A 24,279-nucleotide genomic window follows, 5' to 3' on the forward strand; every position below is an offset into this window, starting at 1 on the left:
GGATTAAACCCACATATACTGTAACAGAAATCATTACTCCTCATTTTTGTACGTTTTATTTGTATTATGTCTTCATTACAAGAAAGGTAACTTTAAAAATACAAATCTGCCGCATAAAGTACAACTTTGACAGTAAGAGCAATCATGCAACCCACTTCAACTGTGAATTCATCCAGTAGTTCCAGTAAGAGGATGCAATTACTTTACAGGAATGTCAAACAAGCTTTTATTTAGCTATCAGAATACCAAAGAAACTCCACAATATTTTGGTTAACCTAATGGAAATACAATATGATTTTTACAGACTTTTTTGCAGATAAATGGCTTACTAAAGATGCAAGCAATATGAATCAAATAATCCCTGACATTTTCCTTCCCCCCAGCCCCCCCCAAAGTTTTGGCAATGCCAGTACAAGACAACAGATGATGACCTGAATTTTGCATTTGAAATGCTTCCGAAGTATGATTTAAAGACATCTTCATACATTCTGGCTCATAGTCAACTTTATATGTAGACTTCAATTAATATAGTAAAACTTGTTAATGTGGATACTTCCTGGATTGCACATGTGACTATACAATACAATCAGTATTTTCACCTCAGCTCACAAAACTGGGAAGTCTTCATTTGTAATATCCTACAATTCGCAGCAGAAGACAAGGCTGTCACAAAAATGGTGTCTGCTCCATGATAATGGATTGACAGACTTCCACAATATTCAACCATATCTTCACCTTCAATTAATTTTTCTGCTTCTTGTAATGGTGTTCTGGGGACGCGTTTAAAGTTTATTTTAACTTCTAGCTTGGCTAGTTCCAGCTGTCTTACAGCTGCATGTAACAGAGAACAGATTTTAGTCACTAAAACCCAAGAACAAGCTAAGTGACCACAAAAATTAATACTGTTAATTAAAAGAAAATAATAACCATGGGAGACTTGTACGCAGTCATTTTAAAGTTAATATGCTAAATGGTGAATGATGTGGTTGAAGAGCTCACTGCTGGCCAGGCACTGTCTGACTTCCAATCAAACGTATGAGATGACGAAATACAAACCAGAGCTGCTGTTCACCATGCTGCTTTTAACCCGTGAAGAGCAAACAACCAATAAAACAATACATAGTTCTTAGTGTAGAGTTAGCATACAGACCACTTTCTATTGAGTGTATTGTCAGAACAGAGAAAAAAGATTTCATCTAAAATAACATACCACATGCACAAATTCCAGAGACCTCTCAAGAAAGCAGTATTGCTTTGAACAGCATTTTAATCATGACCATCGAGTGCATGTGAGGTGGGGCTGTGTACACACCATTGCTGCGTTTCTGTTGAAAAAGAAAATGCTGCCTCTTCCTTTTTCAGGAAAGAGTCAATTGTCTTGCAGACTTCCAGAAAAACGTCCTCCTGCGTTCCTTCTGCATCAACCTGTGAAGCAGGCAAAACCAATTAGTTTTGATTAAGTTACAAAGAATTATCTCAGAATCTAAACATTGGCACAAAAACCTGATCCAATATAAAATAAAAGTTGTTCTGTTTCATGTTATAAGCATGCTAATGCAGAGGAGCAGCTTCCATAAACCAAATTATTCACTGTGTTTCCACAGATTTATGTGAGAAGATTCTGTAGGCTCCATCGTCTGGAGCAAAGTACATTAATCAAATGAGGGAGCTTAAGCTTTCTCCTAAATACTCATGTTTTAAAGCAAAATTACACTTTTGGTATACAGAACAGTTTCCAAAGATTTTTAGAAACTATTTTAACATTTAATACCCTCCAAAAGAAATCTAATAGAATAACTTTGATATCATACTGTTAATGAGATGAACAGCACTGACTTGTTAATTTGTTTCTTGTTACCTAAAGTGTCAGAGCGTGTAATGCTGTGACGGACCTAAAAGCTTTCAAATGGCAGTAACTCAGCGAGGTTGTGTGTTTCTGTGCATTTGTATTTGCAAGCTTGGTGAATTGGTTCTGGTTTTGTGACGACCTTTGGGCAACGCATGTTTTACAGTGGCACGGGTTTTGTTGTATGGGAACTCACTTTCATTGAAGAAATTTTTTTCTTTAACACCCCAAAGATTCTGTTTTGGTCAGAGGTTGTCCAGGCTGTTCAAGTTTACTTTTCATAACTGGACTTCAACAAAACCAGGACTGATTTATCCTCCTATACTGAGGAAGAGGGCGCTGCATTTTACCAAAAAGGAATGATGTTTGTAGCCAGTAATACTTCTGCGTATTGCCTAGAAAATGTAACGTACCACTGAGCTTTTCTAAGCAATGAGTTTCATGTCCACCCCATGCAGTGAGTGGCATGCAGGACATTACTTGAGGAAGGAGAACTGTCTTGCCTTCACAGTAGTGGCAGAAGAAGCTTTCATGCTGGCTCTCTACACCATGCAGATTGCATCTGATGATTATTCAGTTCCTCTGAAATGTCTGGTGAGAGCCTTGATTCTCTACTCAAAAGCAAGCTTCCTCTCTGCTTCTCCATGCTTAGTCTTTCATGCATGCATGCCATGGACTTTGCACACATGTAATTGGACCCATGACAACTTTGCTACAGCCTGTTTTTCTGAACTATGTGCAGCATTTTCATCTGCAAGTTGCTGACTAGGATGCCAGACAACTGTAATGTTTGAAGGGGACGTTCCTGACCATCATACTTTCTGCCACCTCTTTGTTCTGCAGGAGAATAAAGGGAATTTCAAACTCCAAAGAATGTATTTTTGAAATAGGCCATGAAATTCTTCTCAGATACGGTGTTGGCTTGCAGCCAGCTCCTGTACAGTCTGACTGCACTCAATGTACATTTAAGTCCCTCGGTGCTAAGTCTTGTGTGGGAGTCAGCAGCTGCTCCTTGCAGAGATCCAGCAAGGGATTGCATTCACGCTCCGTAGCTTGGGTTTGCTCTTGGTGGCATCCACATGTGCTGCAAAGTTTGGTCCCTTGTTGCATCCTGTCGGAAGTGCTGGCACACCCAGCCAGTCTACCTCCACACACAGCAGTTTCAGCACTGGAAACGACCAGCCTGGCCAGCTGTTAAGGAGCCATGCCTGACTGGGTTCAGTCCCCTTGGATTCACCGCAAGGGTATCTGACAGTCTGAGCTGAACTACCCTCTCCCCTCCTGGCAACCTTTCAGAAGCACGGTTCTCTTGTTTCCCTTGCTCTCTGTCACGTTGGTGTTTGCTGACTTTGCTGCTTTACGTAATGCTGAAGTACACACAGGCTAGAAGAGTTTGTGAAACAGCAGGTGGTGCCTTAGAAAGGTCAGTTCTCAAACAAGGGCTACATGTCTTTCAGAAGCTTTCTATGCCACAGAAACAAAGGGTTTAGGAGGGGGTTACTTACTAGTAGCAAAGGGAAAAGGGGAACGGTGAACCATTCGGGACCAAATGCCTACCTTGTCCAGTTAGAATAAAACTAGCAACTCCCATCTCAGCTGCTATAAAGCAGCTTGGTTTGTCCGTCTCAATTGCCAAGACACTGATTTTCATATGGCTATCCCACAGGAAATATACTTCACACAGGGTGAAGGCCACAGCCATTTCAAAGCTCTCTTGTCGTAATATGTATTTTTATTATCTCTTTATTCCATAAATACATCTGCACTGGATAACCAATCTAACCTAATCAGCACAACTGATTGCCATTGGCTTCTCGGCAACCCCTTCTAGAACTGGGACTGATACTCAAGTCTAGATCTAGGCAGTTGTGGTGAAGAATTAGGTTTGTGAGGATGGAAACTGCTGCCCTTTATGATTCGCTGGAATGCTGCCTTCCTAACAGGCACAGTAAAATATGGATGAGCATGACTAATGACAGCCCCAGTACTTCCCATGGTGGCCTCCTAAATAACAGCGGTCCAATTCATAAAACTAACTTAAAGTCGTGGCACAAAACTAACTTAATGTGACAATAATTCACAGCTAGTACCACAGTAAAGCAATGACACTCCCTGCAGCTCCAGGAGAGAAAACTGTGTATTTCTCTTTCTCAGATTATAACAAACCTCATAAATTAGGACTGTTTTCAAGGTTATTCAAGGCTACTGTCTTCTCATAAAAGCAAGATCCAGATATAATTTTCCATAGTGCTTCCAGTTTTGAAATGCCACTATGGCTTTAGGTAACTTGAAATACAGAGAAATTTAATGAGGTCATATGAAAAATGACTGGAGTAATCATCTTCACAGTACAATGTTGCTCCTTTTGGCATTAAAATCAGCCAATTAAATTTTCTGTCATCAAATCTCCATTTTTGTAGGTTTTGGGATTTAGAACCCTAAATGTATACTGCCACTGAGAAAAACCTGACTGTCTGTAGAGAGGATGGCTGACGACCACTGTTTTCCGAAAGACAGACTGAGACTCTGGAATAAACTCACTAATTAGACGCTTCTTATTGAAGGTCAGTCAAGTCCAGCTGTGTTGTCACTAACATTTATATCTTTGTCATTAAAAAGAGTATTAAAAACCTCTCTGAGACAGTGCAGTACCTGGTTCTCAGAGCAATGGATCAAGCTGTCTGGAATTCCAGTGGAAACATGCTGCCCTGATACCTATTTGCATCTGGCATGAATTTACCATTGTGTTTTATCTATAATCCCCTGCTAATGTTTCTGATGTATCTTTCTAGACTGGTGTCTCATCTAATGGGTCACAAGCCACCAAGGCAGGTGACATAGAAACACTTGTTCCTTTGTTCCCCACCTACTTACCTACCAGGGTTAATGATTCTCTGACAACCTTTGAAAAGACGGAAATAAATTTTGTACCTGCTATCACTATTACCAGTGATTATCCCTTCTCTAAAGGGAAAAGTACACATTTTCCCCTCCCCAGAGAAACTTTTAACCAGGGATCTGCATGAGAAGGCTCAGAAGTGGAAGATCGTGAGAAGGTGGATGGTCACTCGTTCATAATGGTTATGGAAAACATTTGTGATAAGAATCTACTAACTACCGCTTACCCAGCATGTGACTTCAACTGATTTTAGAAAGAAACAGTAGAACAACACTGTGAAAAAAGAAGGAAAAAAAAGAAGAAGAAAGAGAAGAAAAAGAAAAAAAAAAGAAAAAGAAAAAGAAAAAGAAAAAGAAAAAGAAAAAAAAAAGAAAAAGAAAAAGAAAAGGAAAAAGAGATGCATTTTGGTTGAACTTTGTAGGCTAAGCTTCCATAGCGTGTGCTTTTTGGACATCCTTGAAAATCCTCTGCTCTCGACTGCCTACCTTATTTGTTATACTCATGCCCTTGAATAGGGAACTTGTATTTAAGACACCTACTAGGTGTCTTACATTAGCTAGGTAGGATCAGTTTTGTCTTGCTTGACTACCAATGCATTGCTCTTCTCCATTACTTACTACCCTCCTACATACTGTCACTGGAAAGAAGCTTTAAAGGATGAGTCAGATACTAAAAGCAATCAGGTTTTTTCTTCCTTTCTTCTCAACTGACAGAGGGCCATATATTCAAAGGTATTTACATTTAGCCATGTTAAAACACAAGTAGGTTCCTACTAAATTTTCAGATGCACTTTTCTGTCCAGCTGCCTTGGAAATCACTGAGAAATAAATTTTAAAACAACAGTATCTACCGGCTTACTACAGCTACCGTAGTGCATTTTGTTTCATTTCATTCATCTGAAACAAGTGATTCCCACAGAATCAGGCAGCTTGCAACTGTTGTTTTTGTGAGTAGTGCTTTCCGTCCTTGCATTTCCAGTATGAGGTTTTTGTTAAAAAGCACCCGCTTGCTGTCCTTAGCGGCAGGTGGGTCTTTCGTAACTGACTATGAAAGAAATTATGGAATTTTAAACTATATCCCCAAAACATGATTTTTTCTAAAGTTAATTGGAAAATTTCTAACTTATTGTTATAACTACTTTACCTTCCAGAACACAATTTAGAAAATTAATGTCTTAGCAGAAAAGTGAGCAGAGGACGCTGTCATTCTTTGTCCTTCATTCTTCAGTCAGTTTATCTTCCCTTGTAAATACATCCCCGTGAGTTACATCACAGTTCTTCATCTCAGCTGGGTGGCTGGAGGGATCACCATTATTTATTCCTGTCAGGTTCACAGATGTTTCATCTGCACCCAAATTCTCCATCCTTTGTGCATGCCTCACGCTTCCACTGCTGAGCAGAAACACTGACAGGTAATCTTGGTCAAAGGGAAATTTCAAACAGAGTCCTGATCTTTTGGCAGCTTCATCAGGTCACTGTTCTTGTTCGAAGGTCAGCAGAATGGAAAAATGTTCTATTTCCAAATATCATATTAGTTATTTATGAATGCATCAATGCACAATAACTCTAGGTTTAGAGAAAGTCATAAAATTCTCACTGATTAAAATGGGAATGCTGTTACAACCATATACCTTTGTCTCTTCTGCGCAAGTAAAGCACAAAGGGAATTCCTAATGACTGCCAAGGAAGCTAGGTCAGACTTGAGTTTTTCCGTCTCTACTGTGTTTATTAGGCTCCTTCCATCCATGCTGTAGCACCCATTCCAATGAGAAAGCTAATTTGACAATGTAGTCTCAAGCACACCTTGATATGGCCCGACAGATCAGTTCCTCCTCCACTGAGCGCTCATCCAACATCTAATTCCCACACCAGACCTTCTGCTGGCCTTATGCCCAGGACTGAATTTTACATTTGCATATTTAATCTGCCTGTTTCAGGACTGAAAACTTTTAGGCTGGATAGGACAAGTTAAACACGTAGCACTGTTGCCATGTGCTGTTCCCAATCTGTGGAAAACTTTGCCCGGCCCTAAATACACTTAAAATGGAGAAATCAAATAATACCAATATGCCAACACTATGTTCTTGTTAAACAAGTCTATTTAACAATTCTGATTTTCTTTTCGGTGGCAAAACAGGGACTGGGTGCTACAGTTAAGCCCTACAAGACATGATCACTTACACAATTAAATACTGTTTCACCTACAATTATTAGTGGTGCTTAGTCACACATTGCAGTAAGCTGGCTAGAAAAGGTTAATGCTGGATCTTCATGGCAGTTAGGTAGGATTTCTCTAATATTCCTCTTAAAATCTCAGCATCTACTCCTCTCAATTCTTAAGAAAGTGCATGGCTGGAATCTCAGGGGACATAAAGCTTACGTGGGCCTTCCACTGAAGAGCTGCTTCTGTTGAAAAAAACAAGCCTGGGCAGGAATAGCTTTCCAGAAGGTGGCAAATAAATATTCTTTTAGACCTTCTTCTCTTCCTCTCTTAAATAGCTTCTCTTCAGATGCTTTGGCCATTGCTTATCCTGCGATCACAGACTGATCTGGATCTGCAAACAGCACCTTCAGGTAAGACATCACTTCCCTGAAGCCATTGGATCCCACCAGCTTTGCCTAAGAAAAAGAGTGCACAAGCCTCTGATCTGTATTTACGTGAAGGTTCATGGATTATTTTAAAAAACCCATGAATGTAGATGACATAATTTATTTTAAAGGGTCTTCAAATCAACACTTGTAAATTAACTTTGGTGGCTTTGCCTGAAATGGATTAGGAAACATATACACAGTTCTTTCAGTGAACAGAATTACAGAGGCAGCACCATATTCATGAGAGCATTAACATCTTCAACCAGCACTGGTCAATGCTGGAGAGTAACAAAACCCACTTAGGAATGAACAGATTCTCAAAGCTGAAAACATGTGATGTTATAATTAAAATCAGGAAGAAAAATATTAAACATGTTAGACTGCCTCTAGGTAAAGTCTCAGTCTTCTGTGTATGTGTATGATATTACAAATAACAAAAAAAAAGGACCATTTTAGCCTAGCTCACACAAAAAAAAATTGCAGTGCAAAGTATTACTGATAGTTTTTCTGCTTTCCACCTGAATTTCCTTTCTTCATTCAGAGAACATCAGAGTGGCTGCTAATGTCAATGCTTAGCAGTCTGTAAAATATGTTGCTATAAATAAGAAACTAACCCTGTGTCCTGGGAATTGCAAACTTCCCCTTTACTCTCTGTTTTCTTCAAAATACGCAGCCTAAACATATTAACTACTAAAATAGTTTTAAAACTGTTAACCTAAATGTCTATTTTCTCCTAATTTCCCACATAGTTAAGTTACACATTTTGTGTCATCTAGTTCTCTTTGTTTCAAACCAGCTGTTGACCAAGTCTTAATTGTTTGTCTTTATTCTTCAAATTGTTGAGCGAAATAATGTATAGGTTTGTAAGATGTGCATTTACAGGATAATAATACAGGTTGGAAAGAACCTCAGTGGGTCATCTAGTCCAACCTCCTGCTCAAAGCAGGACTGGGCACTGGAAGGATGCCACCATGCCAGGCACTATGCTTGAGTTGTGTCATTGACCAAGTCAGACTCTATGATTAAACTCTTTGAGTTCACTTATCCAGGAAAATTGCCTAGAAAAATTTCCTAAACAAGCATTCCTTCCAGAAAAAAATTACTTTGTTTCACAGTATTTAGTGTATTTCCAAAACAGAGTGTTTGTTTTTATTCCAGCACTGTCCACTGCAGAACTGATAGGGAATATTTGGATCAGAATAGCTACTGAAGTCAATTGCCCTGTGCAAAAAAGTGCTCAGACCTACTTTTCCACTTGGACTGTTAGGTGCAAAGTAAACTTTCAAATAGATTCCCACAACTGTTCAACAACACTTGGTTAAACAAATCACTTCTCTCACCCATGAACAGTAAAACGTTAACATGCTGCTTGTATGAAAACTACATTTGCTTCTGCTCCTTGCTGTACAGGCATCAGGGCTGCAGGCTTGTACCCGAGGCTGGCTGAGGGTGACGAGGCTAGCCTGGAAGGATTAATTTTAAAAGCCTACCTCTGCTGAGTATTTTGGCAGTGTTCTCTACATGCTGATAAATAACTGAACGTGTACTTGTCTACATCATAAGGGCTGGGGAGGGGGCATCTCCCTACCTTACTTAAATCCATAATGGAACCACATCTTTGATAGCAGATGTGTATTTTATCGATTTAGTAAAAAGCAGATGAGGTAGACATTTCAATACAGAGTATCTGGGTTCAAGAAAAACAGAACACGTTTTTCAACCTTAAAAGGACATTTTACATGATAGTGTTTACAAAGCTGATTTTACAGAGCTTTCATACCCAATAGTTCCACCAAGAAGACGGAGGTATGTTGAACACCTACATTCATCAGAAGCAAGTACAGACACTGTACAGACATTGTAAGAAAAACAGTGTAAACACTGTTCAAGCAATGCATGAATATTTTCTAACATGCAAACACACAATGTCACTTCCCCCAAAAACTAATGATAAAAGAGTGCAAAGCACAAATCCAGTTCTGACCCATAGACTAGGCAAGTCCCCTAATGAGCTAATGAGCTATAAGCGTTCAAGAAAAGACTGCATGTTTTGCCATTGCATAGATTGCATAGGAGATGGAGCAGAAACTGGCAGCAGAAGTATTAAGGAAGGGCAAGGAGAGTCCACATCAAGTGAAATAAGGCAGACCACGAATGCAAAATCTGTGTGAAAGTATTTAGTGTAGTTTCATTCTCTTTGGGGCTGTCAATTCCCTGATGCTTCAAAAAGGGAAACACTGCAGTAGGCACAGCTCACTGGAATAAGATCTTAAGAAAGAGCTCTGTTTTCCTTTGCATCGCACTGTGTTGGTGTATTGTTTATTGTACTGAATTCTTAATTAGATGCATCCTTGCAATGTTGGCAAGGTAGCTCGTCAAAGAAAATACAAATAAAGACAGCTAATGGTTCTTAAGCTTAAAAAAGAAAAGTAATTGGGGATTTTTTTTCTGCCACTCTATAATTTGCCTTCTGTGCACTTACTGTGGGGTTAGCAAAGGACATAAATTAGGACTTTCCCTTTGAGTACCATTTTTCTCAGGACTATGTCATTTACTCTCTTCTCAGGTCAGGATGAGTGCATAAATTAGCTGCATGTTTCTCTTTTGGGAACTTTGCAGAGGAGAAAGGTTTGGGATATGTGATTTGCATGTTTGCTACAGCCTCTAGAAAAAAGCTCCCATAATATTTCCAGAAACTATTATTGGATTCTTTCCCTTTTAGGACAAGAAGGACCAGTAGGACTAGATCTTTCTGTAGCTGAACATAAGGGATAGTTTGCCCCAACGGAGCAGAGAAATATATAAAAAGAAATATAAACATCCCTCAAGAATGAGTTTACAGATGTACCAGCATATACATCAGTTAATTGCACTGATGGAATTTTTCTTGCTTCTCTGTAAAGCATTGATTAGAGAATACAAAGAATGCTTTAAATATCACATCTTCAGCAGGTGTAAACTGAGGTCATTAATTGACATTAATATAACTATGTCATTTGTTCCAGCAGAAAGATCTTTCTGGTGTGCAGGTCTGTTTTAATTCAGGATATACACTGTCAGTTTTGTAAATTTAACTAAAGGGCTTTGGATTAACATAATCTTTCATCCTAACTCTGAAAGCCCTTATAGAGAAATAAATCCTAATACTTAAAGAAAAGCTTTCCAGCATTAATGTTTAATAAGAGATTCTATACAGATCAGGTAGTGATTCAGGATATGTTCTCAGAGTCAGGATAAATCTGTGGTTTTATCCTTTCAAATTGTACTGTGGAACTCAGAAACTTGTAGAAGTTGCAAACAAACCAGGGAAGTATAAGATGAGAACAAACTGGAAAGTGCTGAAACTAATACAGTTCATAAATCGTGTCGTGTCAGTATTTTCCAAATACTGCTCATATAATGGAAGTAAAAAGCAATAATTTAATTCAAAAGGTCAAGCAATTTACCTTGCATAACTGTGTCTTCCTTTCATAGTATGCAATCACAGGTTTTGATGCTTGGTAATAGCTTTCAATTCCTTCCTTGATGGTTTCGGTGTTATCAGAGTGCTGACTGCTCTGATTTCTCATCAGAAAGCGACTGCTCATGGTTTCTGCAGAGCAGTCCAGGCAGAACACAAGTTTTGGTTCCCCAATCTAGAGACAAAGAAAAACAATACGCATTCAAAACATTGGCCTGGTAAAACTGATTTTGTTTGGATAACTTTAAAAACAAATGCTACCAAAAGAGTCATAAGGAATTTATTAGCAAATTACTTTTGTATTTGTCTATACAGAAATTATGCTTATTAACAAACACCTCTTACTGTAGCAGCACTTACAGATCCCAGTATTCAGGATCAAGGCTGTGCTTGACTGGGCTCTACATGTATAGAGAAAAAGAGATATGATCTGAAAAATTCTGGCTGAAGATCGTCAGTTTGTTCATTATTTGCAATTGTTTGATAAAAGCTTGATGCAAACAACACTGGACTCATGGAATGCTTGACACTGTTATTTTTTTAGCCTTTGCTCTGTTTAATCTGTGAAGAGTATATTTTCATTCAGGAGTGGTAAACTACGGCGTAGAATTTCAAGAAGGAAATAGAAGGAAATGTCCAAATTAAAGTCTGCCCACTTGAAATGGAAATGAGTAGCAACAGACAGGCTCAAGCACACCATCAAATGCTTGTTATTGGATGTATGCATAGGAATACCTCCTGTGAATTACTTTATGTCACACACTGTTTTATGTCAATATTTGCAGTGTAACTCTACATCATTACCACCCATGGCATAGAGGAAGGATGTGATATATTTCTCTGCATTTTCAAGCTGGTGAGTAATTTCCGAATTCTATGAGAAGCCACGACTTAGTGCTTTTTGGCTAGTGCCAAACTAGTCATAAGGCAGAGTCTGCCCTTTTCTATAAACAAAATAAATACAGATTTATTTATTTTTATTCCCAGGCCTTGGCAAAGATAGTAAATAATTGTCTCTATCTAAATTTGATAGTAGATATTGCAGTACTTTATGGGTGAAAAAGAACTGGCAAGAAAGAGCAAAATGTTCCTTATAATATTTTAGGAGGGAGCCAAAAGTTCTAAACACAAATCCCCATTGTTCTTTCCCCGAGATGCTGAAAAAGATGCATGTCATTTAGCATAAATCTTGCAATACACCCTGTCATGCACCCTGCTCAAGCACAGCTCTCTCTGACACAGGTTTTGGCTGAACAACAACTGTTGGGCTGGGTCTAAAGGGATAAACTCCACTCTATCAAGTAAAATAAAGGTGTTACAGGATCAGAGAAAAGTAACGTGATCATTTTTCCATGCAGTTATGTATTAAATCCTTCAATGATGCTCTCAGACTTTTTCTCATTCCTTCCCTTTTTAGCAGGGATCTGGAGAACACCTTTTAGGAAAGAGTGAGAAGTCTTGAGAAAAGACGACTGTTCTTCACACTAGTGACCACTAGAAATTCATGCTTTTACCATGGCTACAGCAAAGAAAGTCTAAATGACTGATATATGGAAATTGCCATTGCTACCTTTGTTGACAGCCCTTAAAGGAAGAAATATTCTAAAGGTAAATATTTCATGTTAGGCCTTCTGCATTTGATGTCTGGATTATATTGACCTTTCGACTACCTTAATGACTTTCTAAGAGACAGCTGAAGCCAAGAGATTATGTCGGACAGTTCAATGACAGGCTTTTATCTATCCATTTTTTCAACACAGCTCAGAAAACATTAAAGCTATTAGCAGCAGCAATATTGCGTTTTGGAATTAAAAAAGCCAACAAGGCAGTTTTAACAGTGCAAGAGACTTAGATCGAGAAGTTAAAAAAGATGTGGGCTTAATCAATGATTAAAACATATGTCCTTTTTGTATAATTGGAAACATGAATAATGTTTCCATTATATTATTATTTTTGTTTCCAATTATATTATTATTTCCAATTATATTATTATTTCCAATACTAATAATAATTAGTTTCCAATTATATTATTATTTTTGTATAATTGGAAACACTGTTTCCTCATGTGGAAACAGCCCCACATGAGGAATTCCATGGTCTGTTCTAAATTATAATACAATAAATGAGGAATGATTCCTTTCATCAGTTATAGTCATATCATCACCTTACAATGAGGATATAAAGGAGTCTACTGACTTGTAGGATCAGATAATAGTATCTTGTTTGACAGACTGGGTCTGATCTGCTTTTGAAAAATCTATGTGGTTCTCTTTAAAGTTTCAATGTTGCTATTCTCTGGAATTCAAAACGTTACAGAAATGTCATTCTTCTGAGTTAAAAATTGCAAAAAGTAAAAGCAATGCCCCTATCAGATATTACAGCAATTTTTACTACTGGTTGGGTTTTTTTTTTAAATTACTGTTTTCCTGACACAATTTAGCTTAAATAATTCATGCTGTGGGGACATCTGCAGGAAGCCAAACAAGTCTAATGTATTGGGTCTTTACTCTATCTTATTGGGTATCTTCCACCTGGTGATGTGGAACTTATAATTTAATATTGTTTTCTACTTCTCACCTAGCAGAAAGACCGAGGAGGGAACAGAGACATGTGCTTCTCTAGAATTATGGCTAGGTAAAAGTACAATTATATCATAGAAAGGAATTGGGCAAAACTGGCTGGAGAATAAGCTATTTCTACATAGCTAATTGTATTTAGGCCTGTCAAGCTTTTAAGTATAAGCACTATACCTCATGTCTTCTAAATAGAACAGCTCTTTCTTAACAATTATAATGCTTTTTACACATCAGGTAGATATGTAGCACTATTCATTTGCACTTTGCTGCCATTAATTAATAAAGCCTGATGTCCACCTCTTTTCATTCAATTGTAAGGTAGGAAGAACTTCTCATCGCCCTTTAGAAAGAACTGCAGAGCGTTATCTCAGTGATGACTCATTTATGAAAACTTCACAGACTTACTGAGCAGTTTACAGCCAGCCAAGTTCACCATGTGAAAACTGAAGTGGATACATGGATACAACAGGGATGACTTAGCATATTCAAAATTATCACTTGAGGTCCTTGTATTTTAATCCAAATGTCAAAGGCAGCTCAGGACTACAGGATCTTGTGTTGCTACAGTGTCTACGGGAACTGAACAGGGCTCTGCTTTTGCACTGGATGCATCAAGACTTGTTTGCCTCGCAATGCCTCAGTCCAGGACACTCCAATCTCTAAGTCCTACTTTATAGCATTTATCAGTGTTCACAGGACATGACACATATGCCTGCCACAAAAGCAGCACTGCTGAAATAGCTCCTCCTTCTACACCAAATGAAAGGAATCTCCAATGTCTTTTTAATAGTCTGTGGCATTTTAGTAAAGGAACTAATAGATCAACATTTCTGTGAATGGCTTCTATAGCAAATCCCATTGCCCATTATTTTGTCCAGCTTCTGACGCCTAAATCTTGCTAGGCTTTTCTGGTAATCAACTAAATAAAGCAGCTAAAGGTTCAGGGAGAAAACAGATGATTCATTAAAGTTTTATTACCTTTAAAACTTGTGTAGGACATTTGCGGAGTGTAATATGATAGAATATATACGGAACTATTTCCCCTAGTTCACCACTTCTTTTCTCCTAAACCCTGGCGCATTCATTCATAGGACTTATACAGAGTATTTTCTGCAGATTGAGAAATGTACAGCTGAGATTTCTCAGTAGGTCTTAGCACATACTGAGGAAATCAATAACGCTCTGAACTGCCACACAGTCACTTGCAAAACGCTCTTTTTATGGCTACGCCACCTGTTACTCATCACAAAAATTTAACCTGTGTTTTACTGTTTCAAAGTGTCAGCAAGCTTTAGCAGAGCCAGCTCAATAGCAAGAGATGTTAACTGTGAAGAGACATGCTTTCATAAACCTACATGAAATAGTGCTTGATGAGATTTTCATGAGAAGTATAGCAGCCATCCACTAGAATTAGTAAACTGATTCTAAAAATGGTGCTTTCCAGTAAATGTGGATTGTGCCTGGTTTATATTAAATTTGGGTAAAATCAGCCTTTACTTCTCCTGGTATTACAGAGTCTGTGTAGGTGAGGGCAAAAGCTGGAGTTGCTATATTGGTGGGGTGCCAAAGTTTCAGTACTCAGCAGCACAACACTGTTGGATTGGCTCTTTACACGTCCCCGTTGCAATCAGCTACAGATGGGGACCCAAGCAGCATGAGAAGTACAGTCATATCTTAATAGGAGTTATAACAGCATTACAATTATATGGTCACCTTGTTCTCAAACTCTTCTGCTTCTTTCAGCTCCCGGGGATACCCATCGATCAGGAACCCTTTTGTGTCCCCTAACTTGGAAAGCATGGCTTCCTTCAGTAGCTCTAGGACAATACCCTGCATTGGAAAGAGAGAGAGTTACTTGGTTGATTAATAAGAAAGATTGATACCTTTGTTTGTTACACTGACTTTAATCCTACGCCCTTGAGAACTGCCTTGTTTTGCTAAAAGCAGGTCCTGTGAATGCAGGTATTTTTCTTGTCCTGCAGGTAGCAGGGCACCCTACTTTTTCTTCTCTCAGGACCAGCTATGCTACGCAAATCTAGTGCTGCAACCCATCCAAGAGTTCCCAAAGTGTCCTCTAGATAGCTGCGAATATTTCATCGTTTCAAAATTTCTGTTAATACCTGTGAAACTTTGGAGTACTGCTGCAGCATTTTCCAATCTGATTGCATTTTCTATGTCATTGATATATTTATATTACATGGAAAGCGGTAAGAGACCCATCTGACCAAACACACCAAAGAGCAAAGCAATCAAAATCAAGCCTCAGCACAGCTTTTAGTTTCCCCTGAGCAGCACTTCCCAGTATCTTTCCTTAACAAATGCATCCTACGATCTAGCTGCACCTGCTGAAGACCCACCAAGAGCTGGGGCTGCGGACCTGCCATGTAAAAGTCAAGTCCAGCTGAGAACAACACATTCTGTCTTCATAGCCTCCATTAAACTGCAGTCCAGCTACTCTGGGATGTCAGCCAGCTCTGCAGGGAACAGCCGCAGGTATTGTAAATTAGAATAGGTGCCAGGAGGACCAGCTCTGAATCTGAAATGTGAAGCTATGAAATGGACATAAAGTTCCTGTTTCCTGTACTTATTCTTACATTTTGCAATGCATAGCGCAGCATCTGTCTCACTGTATTTCATGACTAATTTGTTGCCTATGTGAGTCTGAAATGTAAAGAAATACTGGCATAGAAAGGGGAAAGAAGTGCCACAGATCTGGCAATAAGGAAACTTCTCCCCCAAGTTGCAGATTAATTTTACTTAAAGGGGAATCATCAGCTCTAGTCTCTTATTTCCACCCTTTTAGACAATCTACCTACCACTGCCTTTGTTTAACCACTAGGACACCAAATAAAACCGTCACTTACGCCAGGCACAGGTTCCCCACATTCCATGATGTCTTTGATCAATTTACTTCTCTCTGATAATGAGGATAACTCATTTTGGAGAAGGTCAGCAGTGGACAGGTGAGTAAATCCATATTTCTTGGCTAACTGTTCACATTGGCTACCTTTGCCAGAGCCAGGGCCACCTTTGTGAGGGAAAAAGATCTATAATTAGAAAAGAATAAATATCTGCCTTTTCTCAAACTATAGCAACCAAGAAAATGGGAGGAAATTGATGAGACTGCCTATTTTGCAATTTTTTTTTTGCAAAGACACTCTATACAGTAGAACAAGTCAGGTGCTTCCCTTCCGATACGCTACACTGCTGACTCCAAAACGTGTACCAAAGCTGAAGGAGTCACAACAGTGTGAAATCTCTTGCAGAAGAGAACCTGTTCCTAAAACACCATTACCATGGAAAGGAAAAACATGAAACAGACAGCCAATGGGGAAGAGTATTTGGCTCAGTATATGTTCAGCCTGATGGCTGCAACAAATATTAGCAAACTAATGTTCACCGCATCCTTGCGAGAGAAATATTTTGTCCCCGTTCATGGAATGGAAAGGCATAGGCAGAGAGATGGCGAAATGTGCCTCTGTTATGTGGGATGCAGGTAGGTGTATAGTAACTAAACCCTTCTGCACTGTGGTAAAGATAAGAGCAAAATTTCACTGTGCTTGCGCCCTTTCCCTTTGAGCTGGAAAGCTCTCACGTGCTGGTATGTCTGCCGATAACTGAGAGCCAGGTACTGAAGCTGCTAAATGCTGACGAAGGCTCGGTCATGCGGCTCCCTGCAGCTGTGGTACGGGCTTGCTCTTCATGCATGCTGCAGGGAAGTGTAAGAGTAAAGTGCTCAGCAATGAAGGGCCCACGGAGACCTTGCCACCCCCCGCTTTTATACATCCACAACTGTACTCAGTCAGGAGCTGGAAAACCATATCTGAACCAGGCTGAGTCAAACAACCAGAGGGATGAAGGGCAGCTGCAGATGACAGGGTGCTCAAGTGAAGCTGCTCAAGTGTTTTTTTTCCACAGCCTGAAGGGAAGGCACCTGTGGCTGGCCCCAGCTTACCACAGCTGCAGGCTGGGTGCTTCCATCTCCCGGAGGCCTGTGGGGAGACAGGGAGGGCGGGAGGGGAAGGGCAGTGACTCAGGCAAATGCTGCAGGCATCCTCCTGTCAGAAATGGCACCTCAAGCCTCCCTGCTTCCTTCGGCAGGAGAGCTGCCGCCACCTCAAGAGTCCCAAAACTCTGCCTCTCTTGGATGCCTCTCTGGCAAGTGCCCTTTTTCTGGGGTTGTCTCAGAGTCTCTGGACACCTCTTTGCTCTGCAGGTGTTGGCATTGTCCTGTCCCACCTCCTCAATGGAGATGGCTGCTTTTCCTTCCTCACCCTGCAGGCTGCCCCTCTGAAATGCCAAACACCTCTTCAGCCGCTGGCTGAGTGGCAGCAGCCACCCCAGCCCGGCTGAAGATGATGGGCAGGCCACAGAAATTGCTGGAAGCCTCATCTCAGGGATCCGCTCCTGTGGCCGTGACCTCCAGAGCTGCTGGCAGAGCTGAGGTGAGCACCCCACGAGGGCTGAACTGGGTGGGGAGGGCTGAGGGGCCATGTTGGTGCTGGGGGTGGGGGAGGTCGGGAAAGCAAGCTTCCATTGTGGCAATATCAGGATTTGGGGAGAAATTTCAAGGTGTGTAGCAGCATTTTTACAATCTTTGATGGATCTATTAAGAAGATCTGTTGCAGTAGGAGGTAATTATACCCTTGTAGGGAGACAGTGCTCAAAAATCAAAAGAAGAGGCAAGGCCAAAATAAAAAAAAAAAGAACCCTCTTTTCAATAAAGTTTTTTAAGCATGTAATTTGTGTGTTTATCAACTGTTAGGACTTGCAGATATGACTGCACAGCTCTATTATGTGGATTTAAGATGCTAGAAAATACCCAATTTTCCTTTTTCCATGAACAAATATAGGAATAACATGTTCACAATAGAGTGAATTGGCACCATCTCCTCCTGACTTGAATTTTCTTCTAACTTTTGCATTCAATTTAAGAAATAATTGCTCCAAGCGTATATTTTCAGAGAAGTTACAGTACTGTAGCCGAGAATAAAAATTGGGTGATAAGGCAGTAGCATCAAAGGAATGGTTTTGTCTACTGTAACCTGGAACCTTTTACTTCAGCTTCACAAAGACAATTATCAGCCCATGGTGTGAGAATCACACTTGTGCTACAATTTTAGCTAGAAATCTTTGTCACAGTCTCATTTTCTTTCCAATGTGGGTTTCATGTTGTCTTTCTATTGCTTTATCGCTTTATTAAGAAGAAAATTACTCTTTTGTAAAAGCACCGATTGAAGGAAAACAAGGAATAAATAAGAGTGGCTACAGAGAAATTATAGGCAAATTATCTGTAATGAGACTGTTAAATATCTGTAGTAGCAATTAATTTTATGCCTGGTTTGCTTTGGTTTTTCAGGTTAGTAAGTTTGTGTGTGCATGTGCTTGTTTACGCATTCTGTTGCCTGGCCTTGAATATACTAGCAGTGCAGTAACTTAATCCTATTTATTTGGTGTGTATACACAGTATTAGAAAAAAAACAGTTATAAAGATTACTTTATTCTGTTTCTTATAGAACTGTCTCTCTTCTGAATGTAGAGCTGAAACAGAAATTTCATAATGTCCCTTCATATACTAAATAAACTAGAACTCTTTTTAGAAATAACAATACAAGGACAATTTTTGGTTGTTCAGCTAGCAGGTAAATATTCAGAAGAGTTGATGTGTTTTTGTAATACCTTTATCTGTTAGTATTTTAAAAGTGAATGCTGCCAGAATGACCCATTATGCAGGGCATACACCATAAATGAGCATTACTGTGCCTCCAAAACATTAATTAAAATTGACCATGTTTATTTTTTATAGAAGAGTTCCAACAAAGCTGAGATTAAAATGCTGAGATCATTGAAGAGGAAAAGACATAATTAAATAACAGTTATGTGCTGAAAATGGTAATTTTTATGGCCACTGCTATTAATTTAGTATCGATGAGTAGCAAAGCATCCTACTGCTTGACAAATGTATATGACCCACTTTGCAAAGTCTTGTGCTTTCTTATCAACAAATGAGACCACAGTTCTTGCTTGGCCTTATCTGAGAAGAGGCTGAATGCCCCCAGGAAATTCAGCACTGGGAGCTGAACACATACTCAGCATTCATGCCAGTATTAATTTACATGCCTAAAGTTCAAGTATTAGTTAATGTCTTGCCTCCCTCTGAAGGCCAGTATTTAATGTGACTGAAAAAGAGCTATTTAGGTGGGAAAGAATGTGAAAGTGCATTTCCTTACTCATTAGATACTTCCTTCTGGCTCAGGGTATATACTCATAGGACTGGTATATAAGCAGCTCTAACAGCAAATTAACCCTGCAGTCATGAGGCTTATTATCAATTTGTAGTGTTGCAAAATTTGTATTTCATTCTTTTTAGAGGGTCTCTTTATTAAATCGATGCATCTTTCTAAAAAAAATGAGAAAATTTTAATAATTTAATTGAAGAAAGCTTATAAGGAACAACAGCTGCATATTAAATATAACAAAAGCTAGCACAAAGATATTTGCAGTTAAGAAGCCTTCACTGCAACTTGTTACGCTGTTTTTCAAACAGAAAAAACTTGAGACGCTGAAAAAGGTAGTGAAGTTTTCCCAATGGGTCAATTGTTAGGAGGAGGAAAATATGTCCCCACTTTTGTTGTGAAGGCGTAAGTTTCTTTGTGAACGCTGTCATTTCTTCTGTATGCTGTCATCTTTTACTCTGCCTGTGTATATTTTGGAAAAAAAATTGTGTTAACCAGTGGCAGACTGATTCACGGTAACTTGCTATTCAGATTAATCATGTTGTCCTCTTATTTTCATATATGGCATGAAGATAAAGAGAAATTCCTTTTAGTCTAGAAATGGCCTAGAAAATGGCCGGAGGAACTATGAGTATGCTGTGACCTGTAGGAGAATGTAGAAGAAGTACCAGCAGTTCTTCAATGTTAGCATGTTTTTGTATTATGCTAGTATTGCTAAGTGCAGTTCATCTTGCTTTAAAGCTCATTCATTAACTTCATAAAAAGAGGAAGTTGCAGATTCAGAAATTAAGCACGTTGTATCAGTCAGTGAGATTATTCTTGGATCTTTTGTGTGTCCCTTTGTGCTTTGATACAAACAGTAAGCAAGTATCTGGAACCAGGGTACTAGACAGAGCATAAAAATTAAATGCAGTTCTGCGTGTTGCTTTTCTGTGGACAAGACTGGATTAAAAGGTCTATGCACTTCCTTAGTGCAGTTTTCCTTTCCATTATGTTGATTCAGCTGCCTGTGAAAGCGTGTAAAGGGGTCTTCTGGTAAATAACTTCCTGGCAGCACTCCTGACTTAGGTGGTCACCTTTCCCCATTTAATTATTGAATGCAGAAATGCTTCACAGAGAGCACTTCAAGGGGAGAAAAAGAGTGGTCTCAGTGGGTAGGGAGAAATGACAACTGCCCAAGTAGCACTTCTGAATGTTTAGCTGCAGTCTGCCTTAGATCAGTGAAAGATGTCAGTTTAAGAAATCGAGCATCTTACACCTGCTCTCCCTCATGCCCTGATCCCACCCAGACTATGAAAGACCACAAGCCTAGGCATGTGATTCAAATGTACAGGTCTGGCCTAGAGCACAGCATCACAAGCAGATGAATTAATGATGCTAGGGGGAGCTGGGACTGCCGCTGGGAGTGAGCAGGGACAGGAACAAGCAATGTGAGCAGTTCATGAACCGGCTTTGCTGCCAGAAGTATTAATAAAGAAGCGTCATATAGACAGACTGGGATGTCTCTATTTTAAACTTGCCAAATCTTGAGAGTTTATCGTATACCAAAATACTATGAACGTTTACATAAAATGCCGGCAGCAGGATTTACAAGAGAGTCCCACCATTCATTTTAAAATGTTTCAATTTCTAGACCTTATTTTCATAATGAGTATCATCCCTGTATCATGAAAAAGTGCTTGCAGGGGAAACCTGGCTGCACAATGGAGCCTCAGAATTCAGAACTGAAATCAAAATAACCCCAGTCAAGCTATCCTTATATTTCAGCTATGATTTTGGAGGGCTTGATCAGTTTGGCAAGTCTATCAATGCTACTTGGATTATTTATACAAATAAAAATAAGCCTTAGCTTCAGAATATGGCATTTGAAGGCTTCTCAATAGCACCTCATCTGTTGTTCACATATGATTTTTAGTCTGAATGAAACCATATAGGAATGATGCTGTTATTTAACAACAACAAAAATAATCCCTCAAGATTTTTTTTTTTCCTGAGAGATGATTTTAATAAAAAAAAAACACCTGAAGCACATATTGGCAGAGTGATGTGATGTCCCGGGTCATCACTGAGTTTTCATCCCTCTTAAAGAAATCATGGAGTTCACTTCATGGAAAGTCAGAGGACGCAGCTTTCATCAGCTTCTACAGTTAGTGCTTGGACTGATTGGGGTTTTAATTATCAGCACTGATCATCCTATGCCTATCTGATTGTAGAAGGAGCTGTAATACAGGTACTGTAGAATAATTTAGCTTGGAAGGGACCTCATCTGGTAAAACCCTCTACTGAAAGCAGGGCTAAATTCAAAGTTAGATCAAGTCATTCAAGGTCTGACATACCTTGGACAAATAAAGAGGTTTGGGTTTGTTTTCTGGGTTTTGGTTTTTTTTTTTTTTTTGTATGCACAAGAAGCTAGTGTCTGCAGCTGATAATGTTTTACCTGTAAATGTAAGTGGTGATAATATCTTCAGAGTGTCAGCTGAAAAGCTGGTCTTATTTACATTGAGCTTAAACCATTATCAGCTTTGGTTCCTCAGCAAGAATATGACAAGGATTCTGCAGAGGAAATTGGTAACGTTGACTAAGTTTTAAACACTACGCTTTAAGAGTAAGTGGGGAGTTTGTCTCTGATCCAAAGTGCAGAAAGGTTCCTGAAAGCGTTCTGCTTCGGTTTCAGCCTCAACCAAAGCCAAATGTGGCGTTTTATGAAACTCCTATGGAGGATAGGGAGGGATAATGCTCCCAGTAACTTTGTTATGTATGACAATTTTCTGGATATCATATAGAGTATCACATTAGTTAAGAATGATAAAATCATACGTTGTTCATTGTGGTTAAGATTTTTCTTTTCATGCTGCTCTGACAAAAAAGGGGTTTTTGGTCAGTGGATTTAATTTTTTTTTGTTGTTTGTTTGTTTTTAGTGACTGGCAATAATTACATAAGTTTTGAATATTAGAGTATCCCCCAAAATTACTTTTGCGTCTGTTTAATTTTTTTATTTTTCTCTTGAATTTTACTTTACAGGCCAAATTTATCTTGGTTTTGCCTCTTTTATTACCCTGTTATCTCCCATATTTTTGACTTGCTGGTTCTATGTCTCTGCTTTTCTGTCTGGATAAAACATTGACATTGTTGCTTAATTAATCAGAGTTGACTGTTACTCCAATTAATTCCTACATTAGCTCTAATGTAAATCTTTGCTAATTAGATTTTTTTTTTTCCCTTTCCCTTTTTTGGAGAATTTTCAAGGGAAATTAGTGGGGGAGGGAATTGTCTGCTTTTTTCCCTTTGTCTTATAAACAGTATCTCAATTTGTCAGCTGTGGTAGATGGTGTATTTATTTCAATTAGTTTGTAAACTACTTCAAATGTACATCTTTAGAACTCTAGTTTTAAAACATCTTTATAAGCATCTGATTATTTCCTCATGAATACATCTATGTAATGAGTAAACACTCCTAATGACACCTGAGACAGAGACAGTTTTTCCCATTCAAGTACCTACAGCAGCATGCTCCAACCCATCTTGTCTGCTTTCTTTCTAGTCAAGGTATCGTGGGCTGAACTTTTCTAGTGCTGTCTGCTGCAATGGAGTACTTGGCCACTGAGAATTTGTGGTGCCCTCCCCCCCATCCCCCCAGCTTGACAGTTTTGTTCTGCTCCTGTGAGGCTTCTTCAAAGTTTTCTTTGGTCGTTGTACAATTCACAGTGATCAGACACCTTTACTGCCTAAGAAATGCTATTCATTTATTCATTTGGCTAGCGTGTATAATGTTAAACTTATATGCATGTGGGTTGTCAAGTCTTTCAGGCAGATTTACCTGCCTAAAAAGCCATAAGTAAAAAATGCTTGTGGCCATTCCAACCTAGCAACAGCAAGAAATCTGTCTCTGGGAAATACCATTTACCTTCACTACCTAGATGGAGTAAAATCAAGATTTTGCAGCCAAATGAGCAACTGTGAAGATCGCATGTTAGTCACCAAAAAAAAAAAAATTTCCAGAAAAATATACCCTCAGTCTTCATCTTAGACTTGAAGAAGGTTTTTCAGGGGTGGGAGGATGGGGGGTGGGGAAGGGGATATTTTGGGAAAAAAGTATACATCATTCTACATAACTTGTCAACAAGTAACCCATGTTTGGACTTAGTCAAACTTTTAATTATAACATTTTCAACAAAAAAAACCTTTAAGCAGATTAAGCAGAATTTTCCTCTGTTCCTAGAAAGCGTTTACTAGAAAGTCTGAGATGGATTTAAAAGCAGGAATAAATAGGGAAAAGGTGCGTTTTCAGTTTTAAACTGGAAGATGGCTAGTAGATGGCCTATAAAAGTTATAAATGAAAATTAAAGAACACTCTTTGAAAAAGAACAAGTCCAGAGGTAAATGAAAAATATGCCGTACCATGGACAATTTCAGAGGCAAAATTCCTTGAGCAACTTCACGTTTTTTAAAAATCTGTGTTTGTACAAATCCAAACATAATTTTCCAATAAGATATGTGAGGCAGAGAGAATGAAAATTTGTCACTGTAGTGAACAGCAGGAAGATGTACTTCAGTAAGCATGGAATTACAGTTTACTTAAAGACTGAAAACTAAGTGTTTTGCATCTTTCCCTTAAGAAAAGTCTTCAATGAACTCTTCGGTAACCCACTTTTACTTTTTCAAACACATAA

At 39.0% G+C, this 24,279-nt stretch overlaps 1 protein-coding gene across 2 annotated transcripts in view; it reads right to left on the bottom strand.

Moving 5' to 3' along the window:
* Positions 1-40: 40 nt before the first annotated feature.
* The window catches only part of AK5 (adenylate kinase 5), a 99,629-nt gene continuing 75,390 nt past the window's right edge, over positions 41-24,279 (bottom strand). For both annotated transcript variants that reach the window (XM_075508556.1, XM_075508557.1), the window contains exons 11-14: positions 16,237-16,400; positions 15,086-15,202; positions 10,783-10,971; positions 41-1,425 (exon numbers count right to left, since the gene is read on the bottom strand). In XM_075508556.1, the coding sequence (XP_075364671.1) occupies positions 1,267-1,425; positions 10,783-10,971; positions 15,086-15,202; positions 16,237-16,400 (629 nt within the window). In that variant the 3' untranslated portion in view covers positions 41-1,266. The remainder of the gene's footprint in view (positions 1,426-10,782; positions 10,972-15,085; positions 15,203-16,236; positions 16,401-24,279) is intronic.

The sequence above is a fragment of the Mycteria americana genome, chromosome 7 (genome assembly GCF_035582795.1).
Source record: "Mycteria americana isolate JAX WOST 10 ecotype Jacksonville Zoo and Gardens chromosome 7, USCA_MyAme_1.0, whole genome shotgun sequence".
NCBI classification, from domain to species: domain Eukaryota; kingdom Metazoa; phylum Chordata; class Aves; order Ciconiiformes; family Ciconiidae; genus Mycteria; species Mycteria americana.